Raw genomic sequence first — 26,504 nt, forward strand, 5'->3', positions numbered from 1 at the left:
TAGCTCCATACTTTTTTATTAATTTTTTCCTAATATTTAAAATTAGAAAAAGAACAAAAATTAACAAAAAAAATGGAAAAAACGTATCAAATAAAAAATAATATAAGATTACTTTGTGTTACCATACGCCAATATCATATAGGGTTGGATGCTGCACACCCCTAGTCTGAAACTGAACAAGCTGATCGCATGTTTAACCACTTTTGCTTGAAAATATAAAAGAGGAAAATCGTAAAAATGAACATTTCTACATAAGAGTAAGTGAAAAATCACTTACTTGGAAATTTCAATTTGAACCCTGGCCATTTTGTTTCAGGCAATTATGTAAGGTTAGCATATATGTGTGTTTTTATATTCTTATACTTCGCTTATTGCAATTAAAAAAGAAAAATATTAAAAAAAAAAAAAAAAAAAAAAATTGTCATATTTTTTTTTTTCGCGTATATTAAGAAAGCTTTTTCGAAAAGGTATAAAAGCGAATAGAACAAATATAACAATTTTTGAATGAACGAAAAAAGAAGGTTTTTTTTTTTTTTTTTTTCTCAAAACTGAAATCGTGCTCTAGGAATTGCAACATTGCATACTTACAAATACATAGATGAATTACCTAGTCGAATGAGAATTCAAATGAATTAACAATTTAAGTACACAACAAAATAGCTATATGCAATGATGGTTGACCATGCATGAATACACCATTAAGCACGTTGCTCGTCAATGCAAAGATGGAATTATTAAAGTTTTTCCTTCGAAATTATTCGAGCCTACATAGCAAATTGAGGGCAGAAAAAGCAAATAAAAATGTATACACAATTAAGGGGGATGTAGGTAACAACAATGTTATAAGCAGAAGACAGAAGGAGAGAAGTACGAAATTAGATATAAAAATATATGAACAGTTAAAAAAAAAAATGCTAGGGAAACCATTGAATAAATTACAGAAAAAATACATGAACGAAAAACGGCAAAATTTTGCGCCCATATTTTTGGATCAATTAAAACCAAGAATGATATTATACAAAACAGCAATTCAGGTAAATGAGTTACCATTGCCCAAGTATCCTGAAATAGCATTTATAGGTAGATCAAACTGTGGAAAATCGACATTAATTAATGAATTATGTGGAAGGACAAATAAGGCTAAGGTGAGTAAATTACCCGGATGCACAAAACAAATTCATTTTTACAAAATAGCAAAGCCTTGCTTATTATGTTTAGTCGATTTACCAGGATATGGATTTGCACATAGTAAAGAAGAATTGAGATTACAATGGAATGAATTTACTTTATTTTATTTAAAAAATAGAAAAAATTTAAAAAAAGTTTTTGTTCTTATTGATTGTCGTGTTGGACTAAAAACAAGTGACAAGGAATTGCTACACTTTTTTGATAGATATAATATTAAATATCAAATAGTTTTAAGTAAATGTGATTTATTGAATACAAAAGATTTAGCTGTAAAAATTCAAATTGTTAATGAAGAAATTACATGCTTTAAAAATATAGAAACCCCAATTATTCCTCTAAGTTCATTAAAAAGACAGAATTTAAATGAATTAAGGAGAGAAATTGCCAGATATCAGTTGAATAAAACTATTGTAAAGAATAACATTGTAATGAAAATAAATGACCTAATTGAACAGAAGAGACTTAAGAAATTGAAGGGACTTGGGGAGTCTCATCATGCAGGGAACCCACACGATGTTACAAGTCAAATGTGTAACCAATTGAACAACAAATTGGGGGATGAAGGAGGAGATCATTTTAATTTCCTTAAGACTAACACCCTTGGTAGGAATAATCAAAAAAGTAAAAATAAAATATTCAATCCAAATGAGACTCATTCTAAAGATATACTAATCAGTGATGATACCATTTCGGAAGCTTTAAATAGATGGAAAAACTGTGATAAACATATTGAAGATACATGTTTTAACAAGTATATGAACAGCTATATGAAGTACATAATAAACGGGATGCAGGAAAATTTTCTGCACGAATGTTATAAAGAATTTAACAAGAATGACCTAAATGTTATTGACGACATCATTGAAAATTGTGACAAATTCGGTTACTTTGATGAAAAAATAAAGGATATATCTCAAGGGAAGCTAAAAAATACAGCACTGTTTGACATGAAAAATATTCCCACATGTAGGAATGGGATAACGTATATGAACAACAAGCAGAGGAAATATAAAAAAGAGCTCAAATTAATGGAAGATCAAATAACTGAATGTGAAGAGAAAAAGGGAAAGAATGATGAGATTGATAGGAATAATGTATGTAAGGGTATGAAAGTTAACATATCTCGGCGCGGTAGTACAAAATACAACATAGAGGAAAACCCTTTAGTATCTCCCAATGAGATCTGTACAAATAAAAATAAGAAACATTACATGAACAAAGGAGAGATGACATCAGAACATATGTGGGATGCTGGTCAGTCAGGTGATCTGAATTATTCTTCAGGTTATACAAAACATTTAGAAATTACCTACGATGAGAAACATAAAAAGGAAATTAGTAAATACTCAAATGAGCTACCATTAAGAAACGTGGATTCGATTGAATTAGAAAAAGAATTACTTTTGGAGAGTTTGCATTTATCAAATAATAAAAAGAACAACAATTATGAATATGTCCATTCTGAAAATGTAAAAATGGAAAATTTATTTGAAGAAAATAAAAATAAAACATGGGATGATTATTTCAAACGCATGGATTATTCAAAAATTAAGGGTAATGTTTTATTAGAAGAAGATGATACTTATACCTCTGAGGATTATGCAAGTGGTTTAAAAAAATCCAAATTAGGCATTCGCAATAATGATCCACTGTCCAGTTATACATTTAATATAAATGATAAAGATACCCATGAAATATATGAAAAAGGAAAGTCAGATTTGTACAAGATATACAGAAGCAGACAGTTAGAAAATTTATATATACAAGACAACTCGAGTTTGTTTGGATCGAACAAAAATGTACATAAAGGAGAAAAAGTCTCCACAGGAAATTCTTCTTCACAAGGTGCTAACAATGCAAGGAACAAAAATATATCTACCCCGAGTAGTGTTTCCAACGAGTCTGTTATGAATAAGAAAAAATCCCTAGCAAATGGAGAAGAAATAGATATGAAGAAAAATTATATAGGTTTAAAAACTAGATATAAAATTATCAAAGGTACTAAAAAATTAAAATTATTTGGCAAAAAAAAAACAAGTGAAATTGTTCCTGTTCCTACAGATTTAGCTACTGATTATTTTAAATTAAGCAATAACTCCACATTTTACGATAAAAAACAAAATAGTTGGAATTATATTAACTCTAAATATAATAAATGGCTTAAAAAAATAAACCGTAAAAAAATTTCTACAGAAATTACAAGCCCTGTTAAAAAAGTTGATGTAATGGTGAGATATGCACAAAAGCAGGAAAGCAAATATAAAAAGGAGAAAAATAAATTACTCATGCGAAAGAATAACTTAGGTATGATCACAAAACCACCTAATCATAAGAAAGCTAAAAAAATTTCAAGAAATTATACCTTATCTGATGAGCAAAAGATATTTGATAGGGAAGCATTTTTTAAGTATCGTGATGTCCAAAAATGATATATGTGTTGTCTTGAATTGTGTGTATGTAAAGTGTTAGTAGGAATGCTTTTTTTATAGTATATGAATTTGTGGACCCTTAAATTTCACTCATTTTCGAAGGTGTAGCTTTCGAAAGATTGACCAATTTGTAATGTGAATATGAAATTATATTCAGGTACAGTCTATTCTTATATAGTTGTTTCGATTGATCATTATTTTATTTTATTTTTTTTTTCGAGCAAAGGGAGTTACAAAGAAGTTGCGCACATTATTTTTAATGGCCCTTCTGTTATATCTTTATTACCCTATGGTATGAATAAAATTTTGTCACTCCAGTAGGATGGAGAGTTTACATTAGAGTATGTTATAAATGTGTTTACAATATATACATGCGACTATATATGTGAATTGGTAAATAAGCATACAGAATGATACTTAATAACAATTTGTTTTTTCATTTTTTTTTTTTTTTTTTTTTTTTTGTAGACTTGTTAAATAATCAATTTTTTGTCCTTAACTAATGATCTCTTATTTTGTGCGGTATTTTTATATGCCAAGAAAAAAAAAAAAATAAAAAATACATCTTCTCTATACATTTTAAATGATAACCATATATTTTTTGCTAATACATTTTTGCTGCTTTATACAAATTTGTCTTTTTTTAAAAGTTCATGTGATTTTTTTTATATAAATCAAATTTGAAAAAAACGAGGATTTATGCACATGTACGTATTTGCGAATACATGAGTGCGGTACATGCAATAATGTTTGCTATGTAAGAAAATTGGCTTAGCACACATCGAAACAGCATTTAATAAACATGTCCCCTTTTGAAAATTTATGCTTTTCTCACTTTTCTTTTAATATGATAAAACTTTGTTAATTTTGTATGAACTATTTTCATCCGCACTTAATTTGAAGAGAAGTTGCATATTTTTTTACGATAAGCACATTTTTTTTGTTGAACAATTTTATTTGCCCAGCGTGCACCTCTAGGCGGAAGGGGTATAAAAAAAAAAAAAAATAAATAATAAAATAAAAAATAAAAAACATTTTTATTATTTTCCAATTTGCCTTCGAATGTTTTTATGTAAAGGTAATTATTGACACATTGAAGGCACTTGTATTATCTGGAAATCCTATTATAAAAGCAGCACTGTAAAAATCCCTATCTTGCAATATAGCAATATATATATATATATATATATATATATATATATATATATATCGCAGATATATACATAAAACCATACAAATAAACACAAGAAGTATTTTTTCCTATCACGCACAAATGGAACAATTTATAGCACCGTAAGTAGAAGGAATATCAATAAGAAGAACGATTTTTCCGATCCAGTCATATCTGCTTTATCATACTTCTGTTTATAAATATGCGTACATATATGTTCATGCATATATATAGCTATACACATGCATGCCTATATGAAAATCTGTACCCCCATCCGTTGTTTTTTTATTTTTTTCAAAACTGTTAGGAGAGTCAACAAAAAGTACCTGACCAAATTTTATAACAAAAATGTTCGAGTAGTGGGCAAGGTTTTAAAAAAGGAGGGAGACGAACTTACCCTGCAAACATGTGATAGTAAGAGAAGACTTTGTGAATGTGGAATGAAAAAACCGTTGTTCATATAAACATAAGCATAGATCTGTACATATCTTAATAGGCATAAAAATGTATATATGTATGCATATATACACACACATGTGTACATATTCACATGATGTTGTAACATACAACGTTTTTACCGCTACACCAAATGATTCTCAGATGAAGAAATAAAATGCATTTTAAATGAAAACCAAATGGATGATAAGTTAGAGCAATATGTAGAAGTTCTAGGAAAGGTTAAGACGATAATTATTATTCTTACGTACTTGTTTAAGAAAGTTTCTAATGCATGTACTGGGCAACCAACTGCATATACATGTTATGCACCATTTGTCCACTTTTTAGGTGAATGAAGATGACACCTTAAGTGATATCGTGTACGTACAGAACGGCGGTAACTCTTTAAGTAAGGAGAAAAAAAAACATATATATATGTAAGGCAATAAGGGGGAATACTAAGTTGCATGTGCCGCGAAGTGAATATCATATTTCTATATTTGATATATATACATACAAGCAAATGTATCCATGTGCTACTTTTGTACATCAAAAATATCAAACACAATCCTGAAGAGGAGAAAGAAAAAATGTTTTATAATTTTGAGAGCTTTAAACACATCTCAAACATGTCTTCGTTCTGAAGATATATCTATATACCATACTCTAAATGGAAAAAAAAAATATATATATATATATATATCCTAATTTGCAACTTTTGTTATATATTTCCCTTTTAACAGATTTAAATGAAATAAATAATTTAATAAACATAACTTTCCTCGAAGAATTTGGGGAAATTTTTTAATTTCTTTTAACGAAGAATGTTCTTGTTCGTGCACACCTTTATTCAAGGCGATCCAGATGATTACACAATGGAACTTTGAATGATACCCTTTATGCAATTCATTTTTTACAATAAAATTATCATTTATCATTATTATCACTATTATTATTTTATTACTATATGTATATTTTTTTTTTTTTTTTCCATAATGTTCCTATTTCGCGGAACATTTTAGCCCCTATTTTTTATTTTATTTTTTTGGGACGACAATGTTTTTATATTAGCTCGATGGGGCTTATATTGCGTGTACATTTTGATAGCCCCCTTTTTTCTTTTCACTTTTTTCTCGTCCTTTTTTTTTTTTTTTTTTTATTTTCTTTTTTTCCTACACTTCTTCATTTTTTAATGCTTACAGTCGCTCATATCATAAAATGAACAATAAAACGTTATTTTTATTCCTCAAATTAAATTGAATTAAATGTAAGAAAGAAAAAAAAAGGGCAAATATGAGACCCAATGATTTAATTATTAAGACTAAACATAATAGGCCATGTTGAAAAGTACATGCTATTGGAAAAATTATTTAGAAGCAATTTTAGAATATTATCCACACAGTAAAGTCTAGTTGAATATTTTCCACTTAATATTGTAACATGCTTAAGGATGAATAAATTGTAATATATGGCGCGATGTACAGATGGAAAAGTGCAATTTACAAGAATTAAAGAATTACTTTTTCAAATTATCTTTTTGATTACAATTGTGCGAAATTGTTTTTCATGAACTACATTGAGTTTGGCTTCAAATTGTGACAATAATAAAAAATGTTACTGTTTCTAAAAGGAAATATGTACTCTTTTTAATAACATTTAAGGGAATTAAAATAGGAAATTATTTATACACTTTTACATTTTCTCAATACTAAAGTGCAAAAAGAGGGGTGTATAAAATATAAGGAATAGAATCATTAATAAGACAAAGAGTAGCGATGATTTTACTGCCACTTTTTTCCCATCAGAATATCTTAAACTGAATAAGTAAATGTGAACATATGTGTATGCGTGCATAAGAATACATATCGTTCATATATGTATATATACATGTGTGCTTACACAGGCCCTCTCATATGAAGAATTAGGTACCTATACATATATGTCCACACATATATAAGGAACAATTTCCTCGTGGAAAGTTCAAAAATGGTGCTCCTCAAAATTCTGAAGAAAATAAAAGAAAAACAAAAAAACATAAGGATAATCATACTTGGGTTAGATAATGCAGGAAAAACTACAATCGTGAAAAGGTTATTAGGGGAAGATATTTATAAAGTAAGTCCAACCTTTGGATTTACCATTGAGGCTTTACATTATGATAATCATTTGATCAATATATGGGATATAGGAGGTCAGAAAAGTATTAGACATTTCTGGAAAAATTATTATGAAAATGTTGACGGAATTATATATGTTATTGATAGTTCCGATTTATTTAGAATACAGTTATGCTCATATGAATTAAAACAAATTTTAAAAGAAGAGAGATTATATGGTTGTTCCTTGCTGATTTTATCTAATAAAGTTGATATAGCGAACTCTTTAAAAGTCAATCAAATTGTTGAGGTAAGCATGTACCTGTGTATGTGAAATTACACGCATATTTTGCGTTCGTTTTGTTCGTTTTTATAATGTGTACATACATAATTAAGAACGTTCGGTAGCCTTTGTGCATTTCAGTCGAATTTATATCTGGATGAATTCAAAGGAAGTAGGCTTATTTGTCCTACCTAATGTGTAAAAGTGTAATTTATTACTTTTCTGTGACAGTTTTTGTGACTATTTTATGCTTTCATACATGCACACATATATATATATATATATGCATACGTTGAACAATTCGTTTTTCAGATTTTGAAGTTAAATGAAATGAACATAGACAGGCACTGGTGCATAAATGAATGTAGTGCTTTTTCGGGAAAGGGATTGTTAAAATCTTTTATGTGGTTGATCGATGACATAAATTGTAGAATTAGTAACACTTACTGATTTTTTTTTTTTTTTTTTTTTTTTTTTTTTTTTTTTTTTTAATATCTTGTTTTTTTTTTTTTTTTTTTTTTTTTTTTTTTTTTTTTTTTTTTTTTTTAAGTCAAGCTTTCGTTTATGTTAACTATATATCTATTATTTTTTCCGTTTTGATAAACTAATACATTTTGTGCATTTTTTTTTTTCCGTTATAAAACAAGTTTGAAGTTTTTCTTAAGTTAAAGGTTAACGAAAAAAGTAATATGCCAAGAAAACACTTAAAAACATGTTACAACTTTGCTTATCGTTTAGGCATAACAATATATATATACTTATACATAAAAGAGTGCACATATATATACATACACGTAAACGCTATAAGTATGGTTAGGTAACACAATTAAATTAAAATAGCATTTTTTAAAAAATGCATAGGGATTTAACTAAAGGTACAAAGCTTTTAGTAAAAATTGTCACTCTTTAGGGTTTATTTTCCTCATCCCATACATGCTCTGAATATAAAAAAAGGAGGTGAGGGGATGGCGGGGAATTGATAAAAATTTGTTGGAAATAAAATAAATTCTACATTAATCCTCCGTTTCGTGCCTTTCCGTATATTCTAATTGTCTTATAACTTCTTTTTCCAAAAATTCGTGCACATTTTCTTTACATAAGCAAACTGTATCACTGATTTTTTCTATTACGAAATTTTTGCCTTCATTCATAAGCAAAATTATTTGCATTGTTGGCTCGTCACATTTCACTAAAACTCCTTTTATAGCAGTAACCATTTTCACATTCTTTTTTCAACTTTTTAAGCTTTTGTCATAAGTATTTCATTTATATATGATTATTTTACCCTGAGTGATTGGTTCAAAACCCATGGTACTTTCTCTTTAATATATAGCAAAAAAAAAAAAAAAAAAAAAAAAAAAGAAAAATGAGAGAATAATGAAGAATTATCTTATAAATTTTTCATTTTAAAAAATATTTACAATGTGTTAAGGTGTGGTACGATAGGAACTTATATATAGAATCATAACTGCATTACTTATTCTAAATTATATAAATAATTGTGACAATTTCTTTACCAGGAATAGTATAACTTTTGAGTATATTTATACTGAAAAAAAAAAAAAAAAAAAAGAAAGTTATAGTCTTTTGGGAAAGGGGAATATTACATGAAAAAGTAGTCATGGCTTTTTGGAAAAATATGAAAATATGTGTATAACACATAAACTATTACTATCACTACTTCACCCACGGAAAAAATCTGATTGTAAGGAAAAAAGAATAATGCAACACTGGGCTTAATTAAATATGTGAAGCACAGTACAATTGCAAAAAAGTAAAAGTGTGAAATAAAAAAAAAAAATTGAAAAAAAAAAAAAAAAAATATCATAAAGCAAAACAAAATGAATGCACGTCGGGTGGACGATATATGAAAATGCATTTGATTGAACTGAAGAGTTTTTTTTTTCAATCACACGATGAGACATAAATAAAACAAGCTTAAATGCAACAGCACAAAAATTTAAGGAAACCAAAATTGATAATCTCTGCAGTTGAATTGCCAAATAAATTTCAGGCATCAGAACAAGTTCCTACGCTTCCCCTAAAGCATTTTTAAAAAACGAAAAAGAGCTAAGATGAAGTAAGTCGTAGGAGAGATGAAGAAACATATGGCAATACAGAAAGGATTGCGAAAAGTTCCTTGTCCTTTCCATATATACTGTGCATAGCATATAAGTTTATATATATGCATACGTATATACATGCATACATACGTATGTGTGCATTTACATATTCACCTTCCCGCGAGAATGCATTTACAATGACTGGATTTATTTCATTTCATTTCTCTCCCTGAACACTGTTTTCCCTTTTTTCAGATTTTTTAAGCCTAAAAAGGATCCAACATTGGACGAAGCGTACGGTAAGAACAACTTATGGGAGCAACAAAAAAAAATAAAAAAATAAAATAATAATAAGAACACCATGAAGAATGTGTTATCCTTAAAGGTTTATATATTTTTATTAATCACATATACAGCAGATGGATGAAATAAATGGATGCAATATGTATATTAATATATTCATGTTGTAAGCATATACATATGCAATGGTACGGCCCGAAGTAAATGCAAAATTGCAAAAAAAATTACGTGCACTCAATTGCCTTTCCTGCATCACACTTTAGGAAACATGGACAAAAGTGTAAAAAGTATTGATGAGAATATAGAAAAGTATAATAAAGAGCTAAATATAATTAAGCAGAAGATCGAGGAGGAAAAGAAAAAAAAGCCAATGAATCAGCATGTAATTAACAATTTAAGAAATAAAGCTGCCGTTATAATAAAGAGGAAAAAAACGTATGAAAATAATAAGGAAAATACACTTGGAATTCAATTCAACATAGATCAAATAAAATTTGCGAATGATAATGTTCAAATGTCAATTGATACATGTAAAGCTTTAGAGAATACAAGTAAAATCTTGAAAAAAAATATAAAAAAAGTGAATATTAATAAAATAGAAAAATTACAAGATGACCTCTTTGATTATATGGAAGAGGCAAAAGAAATTGGAGAAATTCTGTCTTCTTCATATGATATACCCTTAGAATTAGATGAAAATGAAATTGATGCTGAATTGTCTTTAATAGAAGATAGCATACTAGACGAACAAGTAGAAGATAATATAACAGATTACCTAGAAAATGAAAAGGAGGAAGAAAACGAAGAAAAAGTGACACCAAAGCAGGAAGCATCTGCTGCAGAAAAGAATACAGAATGTATTAAAAATAAAGAAAAGCACACTGAAAATTATTACACGCAGAAGGAAAGTTAAACTGGAGAATTACTAAGAAAGAAAAAGAGACAATCATTTACATACATATTCGAAGCAGTTAAATTGTGTCAAGTGAAAAAAATAAAATAAAATAAAATAAATAAACAAGACAATTTTACGTGTTTTTCACTTTTTTTACCATCCCTCGCATGGTAGTAAACCACACATGAGTTACATGTGCATGCGTGCATACATATATACACCCCCCTATATATATATATATATATGAATGTAAATTTGTGTTTTCCGCTTTTCTTATCCCCAATATAGCGCAACTGCTGTATAATATGTGTGTATATTACCCTAGTGTACTAGCATGAGCAAGGTTTTTCTTAATTTTGGAGTTTGCACTCAGCATCGTAGCCAATGGTATATACATATGTGCATATATAATATGTTTATTTTCACACGTACTAGTTAAAATTGGAATACGATTCAACAAGTCCTTTTTTTTTTTTTTTTTTTCTTTTTGTAATCAATTCCACAGCATTAATGATGGGGTCGGTCATACCTTTTTAGGTCATCTTTTTTTTTTTTGTAAAATATTACATCATTTTAACATCTTTTATTAAGGAAAAACGTATTATATTTATGTGAAGATTTATCCCATAGAAAGATGAATTTGTTTAAGATCCATTCACAATTTTTAATTAAATACCTGGAAAAGATACACATTGATCGAAATTATATCAATAAGAACGTTTTTCCTTCAACATTGCTTTTTGATATAAAGAGTGGAGAAAAAATGCTATACGAAGAATTTCACAAAGCAGACAAAAAAAAGTTTTATTTTCTTTCATTTAATTTTAATAACAATTTTGATATGTTACTAAAAGAATTCACAAAAAAAAAAAAAAAAAAAAAAAAAAAAAAAATAATAATAAAATGGAATAAAATAAAGTAAAACAAAATAAGAACAAAAATCACTTGAAAAGAGTTATAAAGGTGTACACAAATGAGGATAATGTAATAGATAGTTGTATTTCATTGGATCATGGCCATGTAGCATATAATTGGCATAATCCATCGGACTGTAGGTATGCTCTGGGTACATACATATTGTATAGGTAGATATTCACTAGCATAGACATGCGTATGCATAGATAAAGGAGTTCAAGGATCCTTTTTAAAAATTTTGGACGGCTTATACTTACTGTCTTGTTCAGGTGGGGACATGAAAGGCCAATAATCATGGAGGCACTTTTCGAAAACGTGATTAATAAATGTGTGTGTGTGTTTAACACATGGCTTATACTGATATAAGGAGGAATAAACATTGTTATATATGCATTTGTTTTTTCGTGTTGCAGAAATGGATGGGCTTTTAAAATAAGTAAAAGCATCATGGTCAGTTTCGAAATATTTACTATTAAAATAACTGCATTGATTGCTCATATTATAAGCTCTTATTTCTGAACAAGCTATGTGGTGACAATTATACATGTCTATATTTGCTCTAGCAAAATCAAAAGCATGTATAAGTTCATGAGTTAATATATATTTTAGCTTATAATAATTACTAATATTATTTGAACAAAGCCAAATGGTGTTACTTATGGGATTATAGCCACCCACATAGTTTGAATTTTTTTTATTGTTACTGCTATTGTGATTGCTACTGTTGTTGCTATTGTGATTGCTATTGTGATTGCTACTGTTGTTGCTATTGTGATTGCTATTGTGATTGCTACTGTTGTTGCTATTTTGATTGCTATTATTATTGCTACTGTTATTGTTGAACGAATGCAATTCTGAGCAAGAGCAATTTTCTTTGCTATGCGGATGATGATTACTTTCATTATTAACAAAAATGTCATTAACGTTGAAAGGTGAAGTAAAAAATCCTGTAATTTTTTCAAAAAATGTTTTCTTCTGCTCTTTGTTATTTGGACAATTTATGTATATAACATTGATTGGACGATTCAGAGCAGATAAGGAATCAACTAATATTTTAATTCTATAATTATTTAACATAAAATACATAAAAATTTGCAACTTAATTCTGTTATAATGACTTATATCATCATTAAAATGTGTAATAATTTTTTTTTTTTTTTTTTTTTCCTGTGCATTATTTGATAAGGAATTTTGTGCCAAGTGCTCTTTTGTTAAATGTGTCTCTTGCGTATAAATGTTTTCCATCTTATTTGTGCTACTACGTTGTGTGCTAGACTTATTTTCTACATCTTTTGTAGAATTATCGTTTATTTTATTTTCCCTTGTGTGGGGAGAGTTTATGTCGTTATTATCATTTGTTGTGACGATTTTTGTGGAGATTGTTGTGGCATTTTTTTCATTGTTCCCGATTTGAAAGGAATACTTGTCTGGGTTCGGAGCGATGGTGCTAACTTCCCCTTCAGGAGGTGTAAAATTTTTATATTGGTGAAAAAATTTCTCATGCTTCTGAATTATTGATTTAAAATTATCATTTATATTGTAGTTGATTACAAATAAATCATTATAGTTGGGCCATTTGCAAAGATTTTTATATTTCAATGAATACTGTACTAAAAATAATAAGTCACTAAGCTTTTCTTTTTCTTTTCCATTTTTTAAAAGAATTTGTTGTACATTCTTTTTTGCATCAAATTGCTGAATTTTCTTATTAATTTGTTTAATATTTTCCCTCAGATGTTCTACCTTTTTGCGTATTTCTTCCATCTTTTGCCTTTATGGTCTACGAAAAGAACATAAAATAAATGAAAGCCGTACTTTATTTTTCTTTAACATGTTTGTCAAATTTAGCTTTATTTGATCCACTTTCTATGACCTTTTCACGTTGCATGTACTCTACGTCATTTTTTTTGTGTTTCTAAAATGGTGACAAAATGGAGCAAAAAACAAAAATGAAGAAGATAGAGAGGAAGACGATAGAAAAAGAGAAAAAGGAAAAAAATTGATTAAAATCATTAGAATATTCTTTTCATATTTAAATTTTACACAACTTTAACCAAAGTGAAATTGAAATGTTAAATCAGGAGCACTTTTTAAAGTGTAAATTCACCTGTATGTAATCGAGCGTACTGTTTTGATTCATTTCGTTTTATTTTGTTTTATTTTGTTTTATTTCGTTTTATTTTGTTTTATTTTGTTTTATTTTGTTTTATTTTGTTTTATTTCGTTTTATTTTGTTTTATTTTGTTTTATTTTGTTTTATTTTGTTTTATTTTGTTTTATTTTGTTTTATTTTATTTTATTTTGTTTTATTTTGCATTTTTTTACATTTATGTATTTTCTTTTACTCTCCTTTTTCATTCCTCCATGTGTCTCCTACGTGTTTAAAGGAATGCTACTATACCATTTCACCAAACACGAAATAATGGAATTCACGAGTGGGTGAAGCAGAATAATGGAATTTACCCAAAAAATAAACAACTGTATTTTCAGCTTAGGAGCGATATGTTAGCCTTAATGTCTGTCCGTGAAATATGCATACGGGTTAATTATGTGAATATATATATACATATATATATAACATTTTAACCATATTGTAAAAGAACAAACGTGTGCGTAAATTATTCATTTGTAAATAAATATTCATAAACACATTTTGTGTACATGCGTTAACTTCTCTTTTATGAAAATAAAGCAAATATATACAGATACACATACCTGATCAATAATAAGTAAATATAACAAAAACAAACATATAAGTTTTATTAGAATTTTTCTTTATAGAGTACACTACTCCCCACCCCCACTCCCCGCACATTTATTTAAGCAACATTTGGCAAGTTAATGTAAAAACCTTTCAATTGTTTACTACGTTTATTATATGTTAAAATATGATCACCACGTGGGGGTAAAAATTGTTATATCATTTGTTACATACGAAATATATGTACATAAATGCTCAGCACATTTTGGCAAATTCGAAGATCACATTTTTCTAAATTTGCCATCACGTGAAGTTTGAAACGTCGCAAAGTAGTGGCATTACTAGGAACCGCGGTAGGGCAAAGAGGAGGTGTAAACGAATTAAACAAATTAAAAAAGTTTTAAACGCTAATCAAGCTAAACATATTCAAAGTGTTACGTTTAACGTGTGGTCTGTAACGTGTGGTCTGTAACGTGTGGTCTGTAACGTGTGGTATGTAACGTGTGGTATGTAACGTGTGGTATGTAACGTGTGGAGTATAATAGTAACCCCATAATTAAGAACTTGCAACGCATAATCCTCATTATCATATTATGTTAAATAATTGGGTTTACAGGCACAAAAGAAGGATCCCAGTGTATATTTTACGGATAAAAAGGAACAGGGGAAAACAACCAACGAGTATAATATTTGCACGCTTAAAAAAAAAAAAAAAATTAAATTAAAAAAATTCCCAAGTGAGTAAATACATATGTACATATTATACATATCCAGAAGTTTCATTTTTTGCTACTTTTGATTTTTCATTTTAATATTTTTTTTGGAGTTTTCATAAAATTTAACTTCTGTGAATTTTTCTTTTAAACGCCCTTTTAAAAAGCAAAATGAATTAGGGAACAGAGTGGCTGCATATTTGCTTGCGCTAATTTAATAACACTCTTTCCTCATAAAGATACTCTAATATGCATATGAAAATATACATATACAAGTGTATGTATATGTTCACCCTTTTAATATGAATGCAACATAGATATACACTTTTACCATTTTTATCATTTTTACCATTTTTATTATTTTTACCATTTTTACCATTTTTATCATTTTTACCATTTTTATCATTTTTATCATTTTTACCATTTTTATCCATTTTTATCCATTTTTATCATTTTTACCATTTTTACCATTTTTACCATTTTTACCATTTTTACCATTTTTATGACTTTTCCTTTTTATTGTATTGCGGATGCCAGGCAACACTGTGACCTCGTAATTTTTTCCCATACGTGAATTTGCGTATGTATTGAGCTAAGGAAATTGCAAATATTTAAGGCATTGGTGGGATATTTAGAATAGATAAGAAAATATTGAGATATATGCATGTACATATATATGTATACACGATCATTCTTTACATACATTTTGATATGTAATGCATTTACACATCTTGATTAAAGCATACATTCAGCTGCACATTACGGCAGCGAATAGGAAGAGACACACAGAAAGAGGTACTATTTTTATTAGAACAAAGAGTTGGGATATATGTACACGCTCAAACATGTCCATTTGTTAATGTCATTTGGGTTGGATGATTGTCCTATATAAGTTGCATTGTATGTGTAGGGAATTTGCAATATGTCCATGCATATATAGGTAGATACTTAAGGAATACATGTACCCAAAGATATAAATGTTTTACAACTCTCTGCCAATCTTTTTTTTTTTTTTTTTTTTTTTTTTTTTTTTATGTTTGCACACGTGTAATATATCACGAAATTACCACATTCCCCTTTCGTTGGGCAATTTGAACAAGATTAGTAAGATAAAATGGAATCACCAAAAGGATCAATGCGTGAAACATATAAAATTTTCTGCTCAAAGCATCCTCTGAAAAAATTGTCTATGCCAAAGAGTGATTTGGTATGGTCCTATTACGACATAAACAGCAAGAATGAAAACATAGTGATATTTTTGCATGGAATATGTGGGACAGCTGGATGTTATTTTTATCAATTAGATGCATTAGGAAAATTAGGTTTTCGAGTTATATCATTTCAATATCCATGTTACAATTACTTAAAGGACTGGATTAAGAATATGTGTAATATATTAGAATATTTAAATATCAAAAAAGCCCATTTTTTTGCTTCAGATTTAGGAGGATATTTAATTCAGATATATGCAAAATTATATCCGTCAAAAGTCGAATCATTAATTTTATGCAATTCGTATAGAAGAACAGACGATTTTGCATCAGTTTCAGCGTTTAGGAATGTGTATGGGAAATTATATAGTTTTTTACCACATGTTTTATTAAAAAAAATAATACTAGAAAATTACATATATGTAAATTATGTAAACATAGATTTAAAAGAAAAAAATTCACTAGAATTTATGAGTAATGAAATTGACTTAATATCTTCAGCAGATTTAGGAGGAAGAATTGGTTTACAGTTATCAGTAGAGACTGTTGACAGAATACATATGAATGATGAATGTATTACAATTTTGCAGACTTTAAATAATACCTATTCAGATAGTTTAAATGAAGATATGAAAAAGGCATATCCTTTTGCGAAACACGCAATTATGAAATCGGGTGGTTCTTTCCCATATCTAAGTAGATATGAAGAAGTGAATATGTACATTTTGGTTCATCTTAGAAATAATTGTAACGCTGTATTTGTACAGGAGCAAATAAATAGTATGAGTTATATGAACCAACTTAAAACTGAAGAGATTGATTTTGAGCAATACACTGCTGGAAAAAAAATTGGCAAGAAGAATGAAGGCAATGTTAATAAGATAAGTGAAGGAATGTGCAATATTAACACCATGAATCAATCCCACATGAATGCATCTAGTTACGATATGTACAAAAATAATTATCATAATAAGAACAATTGCACGAAGGCGACGACCACATTTTCTTATAGGGAAAGACACAAATCAGATGAAGACAAAAAGCAAGTCGTACATAGCATGAGACAACATAAAAAACAAACGGATCGGGAAGATAGTTTCAATTTATATGAACATGAGAACAATAACAGCTATGAAAATCTCAGTAGAAAGGACACATTTACTAGTGAGGAAACTGTTAACAACAATGAGTACATTAATACATCGTCATGTGGAAATTATGGAGGACGAAGATATGGGAGTGAACATGGTGGAAAACATAGCGATACACTTGGTGAGAAGTACAATTCCTCTAAAGACACGCATGATGGTAGAAAAAATCCCAAGTATAACCATCAGCGGGGAAACTTACATTGCAATCAAAATCTGTACGAAGAACAAAATGAAAGTTACAAAAATGAAAACAATCATAAGAATAATGAGCTTCCACAGGAAACCAACTCGAATATTTTGGAAATAAATCATAATGATGGTTATTACAAAAATAGCTATCAGCAAGCGAGCAGGGACATGACACGTGAAGATGATATATATGGTACCCTTAATAGTGATTATGCATACACCAGTAATGAAGACATTCAAGTAAGTAAGGGAAATATACTTAACCCAGAGGAATGTTACAAAAAGAAACCTATAAAGTATGTTGATAAGTTAAATGAAAATAACGCACAAAATAACCGTGTAAATACTAATAAGAATGACATTTTTTGCCATTTTTAATGCACAAACATAAGTTTTTATAAATGTGACAGGAAGGTTATCTCCATCTCTTATTTTTTTTTTTTTTTTATTTTTATTATTATACGTGCCATTTATATTTCTATCACGTTTTTCCAGAATAATGATGTAATGGGAATATGAATGGTAAATTGACGCCATTTTTTTTTTTTTTTTAAATTTCGCATTTTGGTTTTTTTGTTACCCCATTTCACGTTTCCTATTTTCCCGCTTTTTTTTTTTTTTTTTTTTTTTTTTTTTTTTTTTTTTTTTTTTTTTTTTTTTTTTTTTTTTATTTTTTTTTTTTTTTTTTTTTTTTTTTTTTTTTTTTTTTTTTTTTTTTTTTTTTTTTTTTTTTTTTTTTTTACGTACTTTATACTTGTTTGCATTTTTTTGTAAATTTGATTTGTCACAGTGTCATTTGTCATGTGCCCATTTGTGGTATCGTAAATTTGCTACTTCATTCTTTTTAATATGCCACAAAGTTTGAAATAATTTTATTTTGCCATGTTTTAGGTTCGTTCAACCGAATGAATGCCATTTACTTTGAATTTGTATATTTACATTTTTACATAGGCACGTTTGAATCTTTTTAAAATAAACATGCATTGAAAAAATTATGTGCAAGTTTTTCTGATTTCCCTCCTCCCTTTTTTTTTTCATTACATCCGGACTTTTGCACATAAGTATGGCAAAAACTTGCATATTTTTTTTATATTTTCTTTATTTTTAATAAGAACACATATATATACACATATCCGCTTATACACCCGTTTTAGTGTTAAAATGAATATTATTTTAAAAGACTAACATACGATAAAAAAAAAATAAACAAAATTAAATAAAATAATGTAAAATATATACACAATAAAGCGACTGGAATATAGGAAATATAAGGAAAAAAAAAAAATTATAACCCCTTTTTATATTTGATATATGGAAAAATGTTAAAGCAAAGGTCAAAATGACGCACTAATGCAACACTACTCCCTGAGTAAAAAATAAGTTTTCTTTTTTTTTTTTTTTTTTTTAATGTTCGTGTTAAGCCATGAAAGTGAGGAGAAAAGCGGAAATAAGATGGACATCACAGAATTTGAGATACCGCTTTTTTCACCAAATATTACGGAAATTAATTTCGGGATCTTCGACCTATGGCTCCAAGGGCATAATGGTAATGAGGGGGCAGAGAGAGTGGATGAGAGAAAAAGTGAGAAGATAAAAGAGTGAAGAGATAAAACTGAATTGAGAGAAACAGGTGTTTGTATGCATCTTCGTCACACTATTTTCCCTTCAGTTCACCCTAGAGCAGTAAAAATAGAAAATAGACTGGCGTTTGTTCACTCCCGTTTCCCCACTTGGCAGAGCATGAAGTGGTGTGTATGCTACAGAACACCTTCTACGCTGATTTGATCAAAAGAAAGAATGAGTTGAATAACAGTTGTGATGGAGAAGGGGTAGAGAATATAATAACAAACAAGGAAAAGAACGATAATACAATGTATAAGGAGAAGAATGAACATGTTAAGGAAAAATACAAAGACAATGTTTTTTATGTAAAGAATAGAATAATGAATATATTTAATATTGATAATAAGGAAAGTGATTATATAGGTAATAATATATTTTTCGATAATTTTTTATGTTTATATATAAAACACCAATTTTATATATTTAATATTTTATCTCATCATTTAACAAATTTGGACTTACGATTTTCCAATTTTTATATTTCTATAAGCAAAAATAAAGCTTTAAAACTGGTAAAATATTATTACAACATAGATTTTAATTTGGAGAAAGAGATGATTAGATATAAAAGCATTAACAACATATCAAAGTACACGAACGAATTGGTTAAAATTACAAATATACATAAAACATCAGTGAAAAGACAAATAGAAAATATAAAAAATATGTGGAAATACATAATAAATATTTATGAAAGGAGAAGTATAAATATAAGTATATTACAGAAAAAAAGGAGAGTAAGTATGAAAAAAGTATTAAAATTTATTAAAAAAAATTTTCAACTTTATAAATTTTTTATGAAAAAGGAAACAGTTTTAGATATAAATAATGATAATCATTATCGAAACAAATCTTTTTTATTTAAAAAAAAAAGAAAAAGAAAAAAAGGAAAAGGAAAGAAAAAGGGACAAAATAATACTAATTCAAAGAATGAATATCATCAATATAATATAATCAAAACTTTAGAAAATCTTGTTGGTATTTATTTAGCTAAAAGGTATTTTCGTCTCTACTGGATTATAGCTTATCATATCGAAGTACCAAAAAAAATTAATATCCCATACCCTTATTTTAACAACATCATTTTATTGTTATTGGAAAAGTTACAAATAAATGATTTGATCTTGTCCAAAGAGTACATAAATGCAAGCAAAGAAATATACAAAAGGTTCAAGATTAATAAAAATATGGATATGCTGAAGAGTAAGTTGTGCAGTCTAGCTGACATCAACAACTCTCTCCGGACGAGAACCTTAATTCGTCTCAAGTGCATCATGAATCTTTTGTGTTCCTTTAGAAATGTAGGAATTGAGAGATCGTGTTAGATCATTCGTACATATGGGTTACATACCTCGAGTGTGCCATAATATATATATATATATATATCCATAACTGCCGGAGTATTTTTTCGTGCACTCATTTATGCTTCAACACAAAACATCACTTATGAGGCACGTTCAGATGGATTAACAGTAAATGATTCATCTGGCCTATCAACATCATTACAAAGGACGGGCAGAGTAAATTTCCCCATGAACTCAGACGTATTTCAAACCTTACATTTGTCCACATCGTCACTTTTCCATATTTTCCGTATTGCCACTTTTCCATATCTACATATCCCCACTTCACCATCTCAGTCCTACGAAATAACCAAGTTCCTGCTAATATTTCACGAATTGCAGAAGAACGAACCATTTACAAATGAGAAAACGTTTATAAAGCAGAACATTGGCAATAACAATTTTGTGAATAGGATGATGTGTTTTATAAAGTAATTCGATCCTTTTGCCTACGTGCACGATATATATGTATATGCATATTTATGCATACGTGTATGCAGATGAGCTTGCGAAATGTAGTGAAAGGGATAATTAAAATGTTCTTATTTTTTAAGTTTATGTGCATATCTCATTTATTACATCGTCTCTCACTCACTCCCCCATATACCCTTACTTCATTGCAGAGAGGCGGAAAACTATTCGAAGAAAAAAAAGGCTGAGTATGAGACTTCAAGAGGGAAGGAAAAAATAAACATTTCGTAATGATTATCATTAATGGGATACTGAAATAGTTGCATAGAATGAAAATTTGTATAGTTCAGGGTGCACACCGTTGCTTCCTTTTTTTTTTTTTTTTTTTTTTTTTTTTTTTTTTTTGGCGCCATATGCTACACCCTATTTTTTTGCATTATTTGATTACATGCTCATTGGATTAATTGTCCATTTTATTGTCCTATATTCTGTCCCCTATGATTCCCATTTGCTGCTAACCTTACTGCGGATTTTGCTGTCGATTTTTTTGTATATTTACATACTTCGTTCATCTTTTATTTTATGAACACACCCGGATGTATGTGGACATATTTTCCTCCCAACATGAGGTTTCATAATTTCTCAACTATTCAAGTATGCCAAGTTACACACAAATGGTGCATAAAATTTCACTCCCATATTTTATTCCTTATATGTAGGCATTTTTTATAGTGAAAATGTTAAAATCGTGGTATATGAAAATTTTTACACGTTTCTAGGTTGACCAGCAATATATACATTTGTGGACGATTTTGTTTTTTTTTGTTTTTTTGTATTCTTATTTGTGTTCTTATTTGTGTTCTTATTTGTGTTCTTATTTGTTTTCTTATTTGTATTCTTATTTGTGCTCTTATTTGTATTCATTTTTGAAATACTTGGTGTGTTAAAAAAAAAAAAAAAACTTTTTGAATGAAAACTTTAAAAAGAGTAAAATAAAATGATAAAAGTGCAACAGTGGCAGAAGTTGAATGTCTTATGGAGACACAGTTACGAAACTATACATTAGTTTATATTTATGTTTGATGTTAATGCATAGGCATGTGCTCTTTGTCATTTCATGAGAACACTCCATTTACTTTTGTACAATTTTCTTAAGTCGTATTGTACATTTAAAAAATTCGGAAGGGTATATACTGACACTCCGTGTGTGTATAGTAGTGGTGGTGATAATGTTGTTCGGAGTTCTTACATAGGTAAGAGTTTTAATTGCTGAGAATAGCTTCGTTGGTTGTTATTTATTTTGTTTTATTTTTTATTTTTTTAATTTTTTCTTATTTTTCTTTTCCCCTTCGTTTAGAGAAAATTCAGTATCAATGGCCAGATATTCCTGATCAAATAGTTCAATAAATTTTATAATAACAGTACAAGTTTTTTTTTTTTTTTTTTTTTTTTTTCCTTTTATATGTTCCCTGTTGGTCTATTTGTCATCATCATCTTCTTCTTCCTCTTCCTCCTCTTCTTCCTCGTCTCCCTCATCGTCGTCGTCTTCTTCATCATCTTCAGCGACATAATCCTCTTCATCATCATCATCCTCATCAGCAACATATTCTTCTTCATCTGATTCTGAGAGTTCATCGCCAAAGTCCTGTTTTTTATCATTTACATTTGCATCATCTTGAATATTGATATTTTTACTTTTTAAGAATTCGAGCAAAGGAACATACTCATTTTTGTCAATATTGGTATATTCATAACTCATTCCTCTTTTATGTTTTATAATAAGCGAGAAGAAACGATGTTGATTTATATTTCCAGTTCTTTGAAAACTTAATGTAACAATATCATCAAAAGAAATTAAAATAACAGGTTTGACAATAAAAAGGAAATATTTATTTAAGGGATATAACTGTCCACTTGCTGCTCTATAACTACAAGTAATACCATGTTCATTTTTAGCCGTTCTATAATCTCCTGGAATTATGGCATTTTTTTTAACAAGAGCTGTGAAAAGTCTTGTAACTACATCGTATGCTTTTCCTGAAAGTGTTTTTTCTAATTTATATTTTTTTATATGATCTTCACTTGCATTTATATCTAACTCCATATCATCATCATTGTTTAACTGAATTAAAATAAAAGGATATTCCGTTTGTCCTTGCTTCATTTTATTATTTAAACTGAATATTAGAACGTATTGATTTGAATTACTTTTGGGTACTAATAACATTTTATTTATATTAGTATATTGGACAGTAAAATCATAAGATTTTCCATGTAATTTAAATGATTTGGTGTACATTTCAATTTCATATCTTCCTCTTGGAACAAGGAGAGGTATATTAGCAAGGGAGGCAATACATTCACTTTTCGAATCTCCTATATTTACTTTATCTAATAAATCATTTTTAAAATTTTGAAAGTTTTGGTTTTCATCATTTTCATGGGGGTAATAAAAACGTATTTCTGATAGCATGTCTTCATTTGTTTTTTTATTTTCTTCGTTTTTTAATTCCATAGCTATGTCTGTTTTTATTTGTACATTTAATTGATTAATATTATTTGTTGGTATACTGAATGCATATTTATTGTCTATTTCAAATGTTATGTTTGAATTTTCTAATTTGAATTCTCCCCAATTCCACCCACGAGTAGTTAGTTTTCTATTAGCTAATCGTACATTAAAATATTTCTGAAAATGTTGTGTTATTTCTGATATATTTCGATCTGGGAACCCATCAAAAAAAATAATCAAATTATCTTTCTTTTCATTAAGTTTCAAATGTAATCTATTGTTATTATAGCTAGTTTTTATCCATTCCGCTTCACTTATATCACTACATTTGTATTGATATACACTATTTGTTTTTTTATTTTTCCACCCTAAAAACTCATTCGACATTCTAAATGATCCATAGTCACACCCTCCGAACCCCCGAATATTTCCAATGGAAATGACTGGGTTCCCGGTTGAGCTACTTGGGTTCTCTCCCATGAGTTCTTACAGGGAATGTTTTGTCAAGTTTCTGTGATGTCAAAAAAAAAAAAAAAAATAAATAAATAAATTGTATTGGAAAGTTATTTTTCTTCGAAAAAATAACACTTGTGTGCAGAGAACAATTGATGTCGAAAATTTCTTGGAAAAATGTCCAATGTTTTATCACTTTGTTTTTTTTAAAAATTGAGAAAAATAATGATTGCTCCAGGAATTCTGCCCAGGTTTGTCAGATATTTTGAGTGTTTCCTATGAGGAATGCAAAAATTTTATATCTCCCGAAGATTATGCTAGCGTAGGATTTATAATATAGCAAGGAATAGGCTTTATTTTCTGCATAGTAAGAAGGGTACGATGTAAAAATCAAAATATATATACATATATATACCAGGCATATACATCTGTGTATATGTTTAAGTGTTTTGTGAGTACTCCCTTTGAGTTACACAAGTTGTTCGTACGTTTCCACATGCTGATAAGCTGAAAGAGATATTCAAACAAGAGCGCAAATGTATATATATTTTTATATGACCGACCGCAATGTTTACTAAATTAGAGTTAAATACTAAAAAATATATATACCCCTATTTATATACATGATAAAAAGGGTATGGAAAAATAATTTTTAGGATCTTATGTTTGTTTATAGTATACTATATTGTAAAGTTTACATGCTTAAGAAAAAAAGCTAAATTTAAATATATATATCTCAAATTTGATATACTTAAATATTTGTATGTTCTTAGGATTTTACCTTCTTTTGCCTTCCCCTTTAGCGTCTACGAAGATTGTGAATAGGTGGGGAGGAGGTTCATCATTGACTGTGTAAAATAAAAGGAAAGACTGAAAATTGGGGCTCAGGTAGTGTGCAAAAAAAAGGGATGAAAAGGCAATGAAAATGGCTGAAAAAGGCGATGAAATGTGGGACTGGAAAAATAAAAAAGGACAATGGGGAAGCCCAAAACAGAGAGTGAAAAAACGGGTTATGTTTCGCAAAAAAGCACAGCCAAAATGAGGAAGGAGAAAACGAGCCAGGTAATGTAAAAAGAGAAGAAAAAAATGAAAATAGCTATATGTATGATAAACTAAGCATTTGGGAACTTGGCAAACTGGACCAAAAAGTAAAATAAATATAAATAATTAATTTGGTATAAAAATAATTAATTAATTAAAGAATTAGTTAAATAAAGAATTATTTAAATAATTAATTAATTAAATAAGCACATATAGCGAAATCTCATTGTAAAAAAAAAGTTTTTGAGGGCATGGGCGGCACACAAACAAATGGTATGTACGAGGCAAACGATGAAAAACACTTGTCCTTTTAAAAGTGATTCCTTCCAAGTAAATGCTAAAAATAGTAAAGAAAAATAAATTGAGAGAAGAAAATATATTAAGTTCACAATGAGAATAACACGTAAGAGGAAAAAAAAAAAATAATAAAATAAAATAAAATAATAAACATATATACCACAAAAACTGTTAACAAAAATTAGGAACATAAAAATTTAAGGGAAATGCCTTCGAGTGTCTATAAAATTGACAGTATATTCTGGAACGTATTTAATATGGAAGCATTTTCTATATGTGTAGATAAATTTTCTCCACTTCATCCCTATTTATGCTTGAAATGTGTTTCCTTTATGTATTGCGCGACATATTAAAATTTGTACAATATGTATGACTTTTTTCTTTTTTTTTTTTTTTTTTTTTTTTAATTCATGTTTCATACTTGTTGGAATTTCACATAAACGCCTATTTTTACAAACATTTTCCTTTCGTTTATGAGTGTATTATTTTGGCATTTCCCAAAAATAAATGAAAGACAGGAAAGTGCAAAAACGTTGACAGTTTTGGTGTGAAAAGTAGAGCCAATGGCAGGTGATAGGAAAAAAAAAAAAAAAAAAAAAAAAAAAAAATTAAAATAGTAAAATAGTAAAATAAAACAAAGCAAAATGAAGCAAAATGAAGCAAAATAAAACAAAACAAAATGAAACAAAATAAAACAAAATAAAACAAAACAAAATGAAGCAAAATAAAACAAAATAAAATTGTCTAAAGAGGAGGAAGGAGCCACAACGTATTCCCATTTTGGTAAGCATTTCTGCGCGTAAATATAGCACGCCAAATTTTGCATACAAAACTTCATTACAAATAATTTGGAGTATACACACGAACACTAGTGCATATAAGACACAGAACACGAGACTACAAGCGTTTAATTATCTCACGAGTTCATACGCACACAAAAAAATAAACGTATGCTTAGCAATATAGCACACGCATCGTTATGTAAAAGCGGAAATTCTTGTGGGGCGTCATTGTGAATTATTCTAAAATGTAAAATGATGGAAAACAAAAAAAGGTCGTTGATATGAGCAAACTTTCCAGG

General features: G+C 28.4%; 9 protein-coding genes across 9 annotated transcripts; 6 read left to right on the forward strand and 3 right to left on the reverse strand.

Moving 5' to 3' along the window:
* Nucleotides 1-725: 725 nt before the first annotated feature.
* PGO_126620 (GTP-binding protein) lies at nt 726-3,617 on the forward strand (the record flags this gene model as incomplete). Its single annotated transcript, XM_028689452.1, has 1 exon — nt 726-3,617. The coding sequence occupies one exon, from the start codon at nt 726-728 to the stop codon at nt 3,615-3,617; it is 2,892 nt and encodes a 963-aa protein (XP_028545253.1).
* A 1,273-nt stretch (nt 3,618-4,890) lies between these two features.
* On the forward strand, nt 4,891-6,034 carry PGO_126630 (replication factor A protein 3; the record flags this gene model as incomplete). Its single annotated transcript, XM_028689453.1, has 5 exons — nt 4,891-4,910; nt 5,096-5,202; nt 5,389-5,465; nt 5,575-5,635; nt 5,970-6,034. The coding sequence occupies 5 exons, from the start codon at nt 4,891-4,893 to the stop codon at nt 6,032-6,034; spliced, it is 330 nt and encodes a 109-aa protein (XP_028545254.1).
* A 1,178-nt stretch (nt 6,035-7,212) lies between these two features.
* Nucleotides 7,213-8,055, forward strand: PGO_126640 (ADP-ribosylation-like factor; the record flags this gene model as incomplete). The annotated part of the gene is made up of 2 exons (XM_028689454.1): nt 7,213-7,632; nt 7,918-8,055. 2 exons carry the CDS (start codon nt 7,213-7,215, stop codon nt 8,053-8,055), a joined length of 558 nt encoding a protein of 185 aa, XP_028545255.1.
* Nucleotides 8,056-8,618: 563 nt separating this feature from the next.
* Nucleotides 8,619-8,822, reverse strand: PGO_126650 (REX1 DNA repair protein; the record flags this gene model as incomplete). The annotated part of the gene is made up of 1 exon (XM_028689455.1): nt 8,619-8,822. One exon carries the CDS (start codon nt 8,820-8,822, stop codon nt 8,619-8,621), a length of 204 nt encoding a protein of 67 aa, XP_028545256.1.
* An 858-nt stretch (nt 8,823-9,680) lies between these two features.
* Nucleotides 9,681-10,881, forward strand: PGO_126660 (vacuolar-sorting protein SNF7; the record flags this gene model as incomplete). The annotated part of the gene is made up of 3 exons (XM_028689456.1): nt 9,681-9,685; nt 9,924-9,967; nt 10,232-10,881. The coding sequence occupies 3 exons, from the start codon at nt 9,681-9,683 to the stop codon at nt 10,879-10,881; spliced, it is 699 nt and encodes a 232-aa protein (XP_028545257.1).
* Nucleotides 10,882-11,994: 1,113 nt separating this feature from the next.
* On the reverse strand, nt 11,995-13,542 carry PGO_126670 (metalloprotease; the record flags this gene model as incomplete). The annotated part of the gene is made up of 1 exon (XM_028689457.1): nt 11,995-13,542. One exon carries the CDS (start codon nt 13,540-13,542, stop codon nt 11,995-11,997), a length of 1,548 nt encoding a protein of 515 aa, XP_028545258.1.
* A 2,764-nt stretch (nt 13,543-16,306) lies between these two features.
* Nucleotides 16,307-18,121, forward strand: PGO_126680 (hypothetical protein, conserved; the record flags this gene model as incomplete). The annotated part of the gene is made up of 1 exon (XM_028689458.1): nt 16,307-18,121. One exon carries the CDS (start codon nt 16,307-16,309, stop codon nt 18,119-18,121), a length of 1,815 nt encoding a protein of 604 aa, XP_028545259.1.
* Nucleotides 18,122-19,195: 1,074 nt separating this feature from the next.
* On the forward strand, nt 19,196-21,411 carry PGO_126690 (hypothetical protein, conserved; the record flags this gene model as incomplete). The annotated part of the gene is made up of 4 exons (XM_028689459.1): nt 19,196-19,289; nt 19,481-20,667; nt 21,007-21,140; nt 21,333-21,411. The coding sequence occupies 4 exons, from the start codon at nt 19,196-19,198 to the stop codon at nt 21,409-21,411; spliced, it is 1,494 nt and encodes a 497-aa protein (XP_028545260.1).
* A 1,186-nt stretch (nt 21,412-22,597) lies between these two features.
* Nucleotides 22,598-24,112, reverse strand: PGO_126700 (FACT complex subunit SSRP1; the record flags this gene model as incomplete). Its single annotated transcript, XM_028689460.1, has 1 exon — nt 22,598-24,112. One exon carries the CDS (start codon nt 24,110-24,112, stop codon nt 22,598-22,600), a length of 1,515 nt encoding a protein of 504 aa, XP_028545261.1.
* Nucleotides 24,113-26,504: the final 2,392 nt, after the last annotated feature.

Source organism: Plasmodium gonderi, assembly GCF_002157705.1.
Source record: "Plasmodium gonderi DNA, contig: Chr12, whole genome shotgun sequence".
NCBI classification, from domain to species: Eukaryota; Apicomplexa; class Aconoidasida; order Haemosporida; family Plasmodiidae; genus Plasmodium; species Plasmodium gonderi.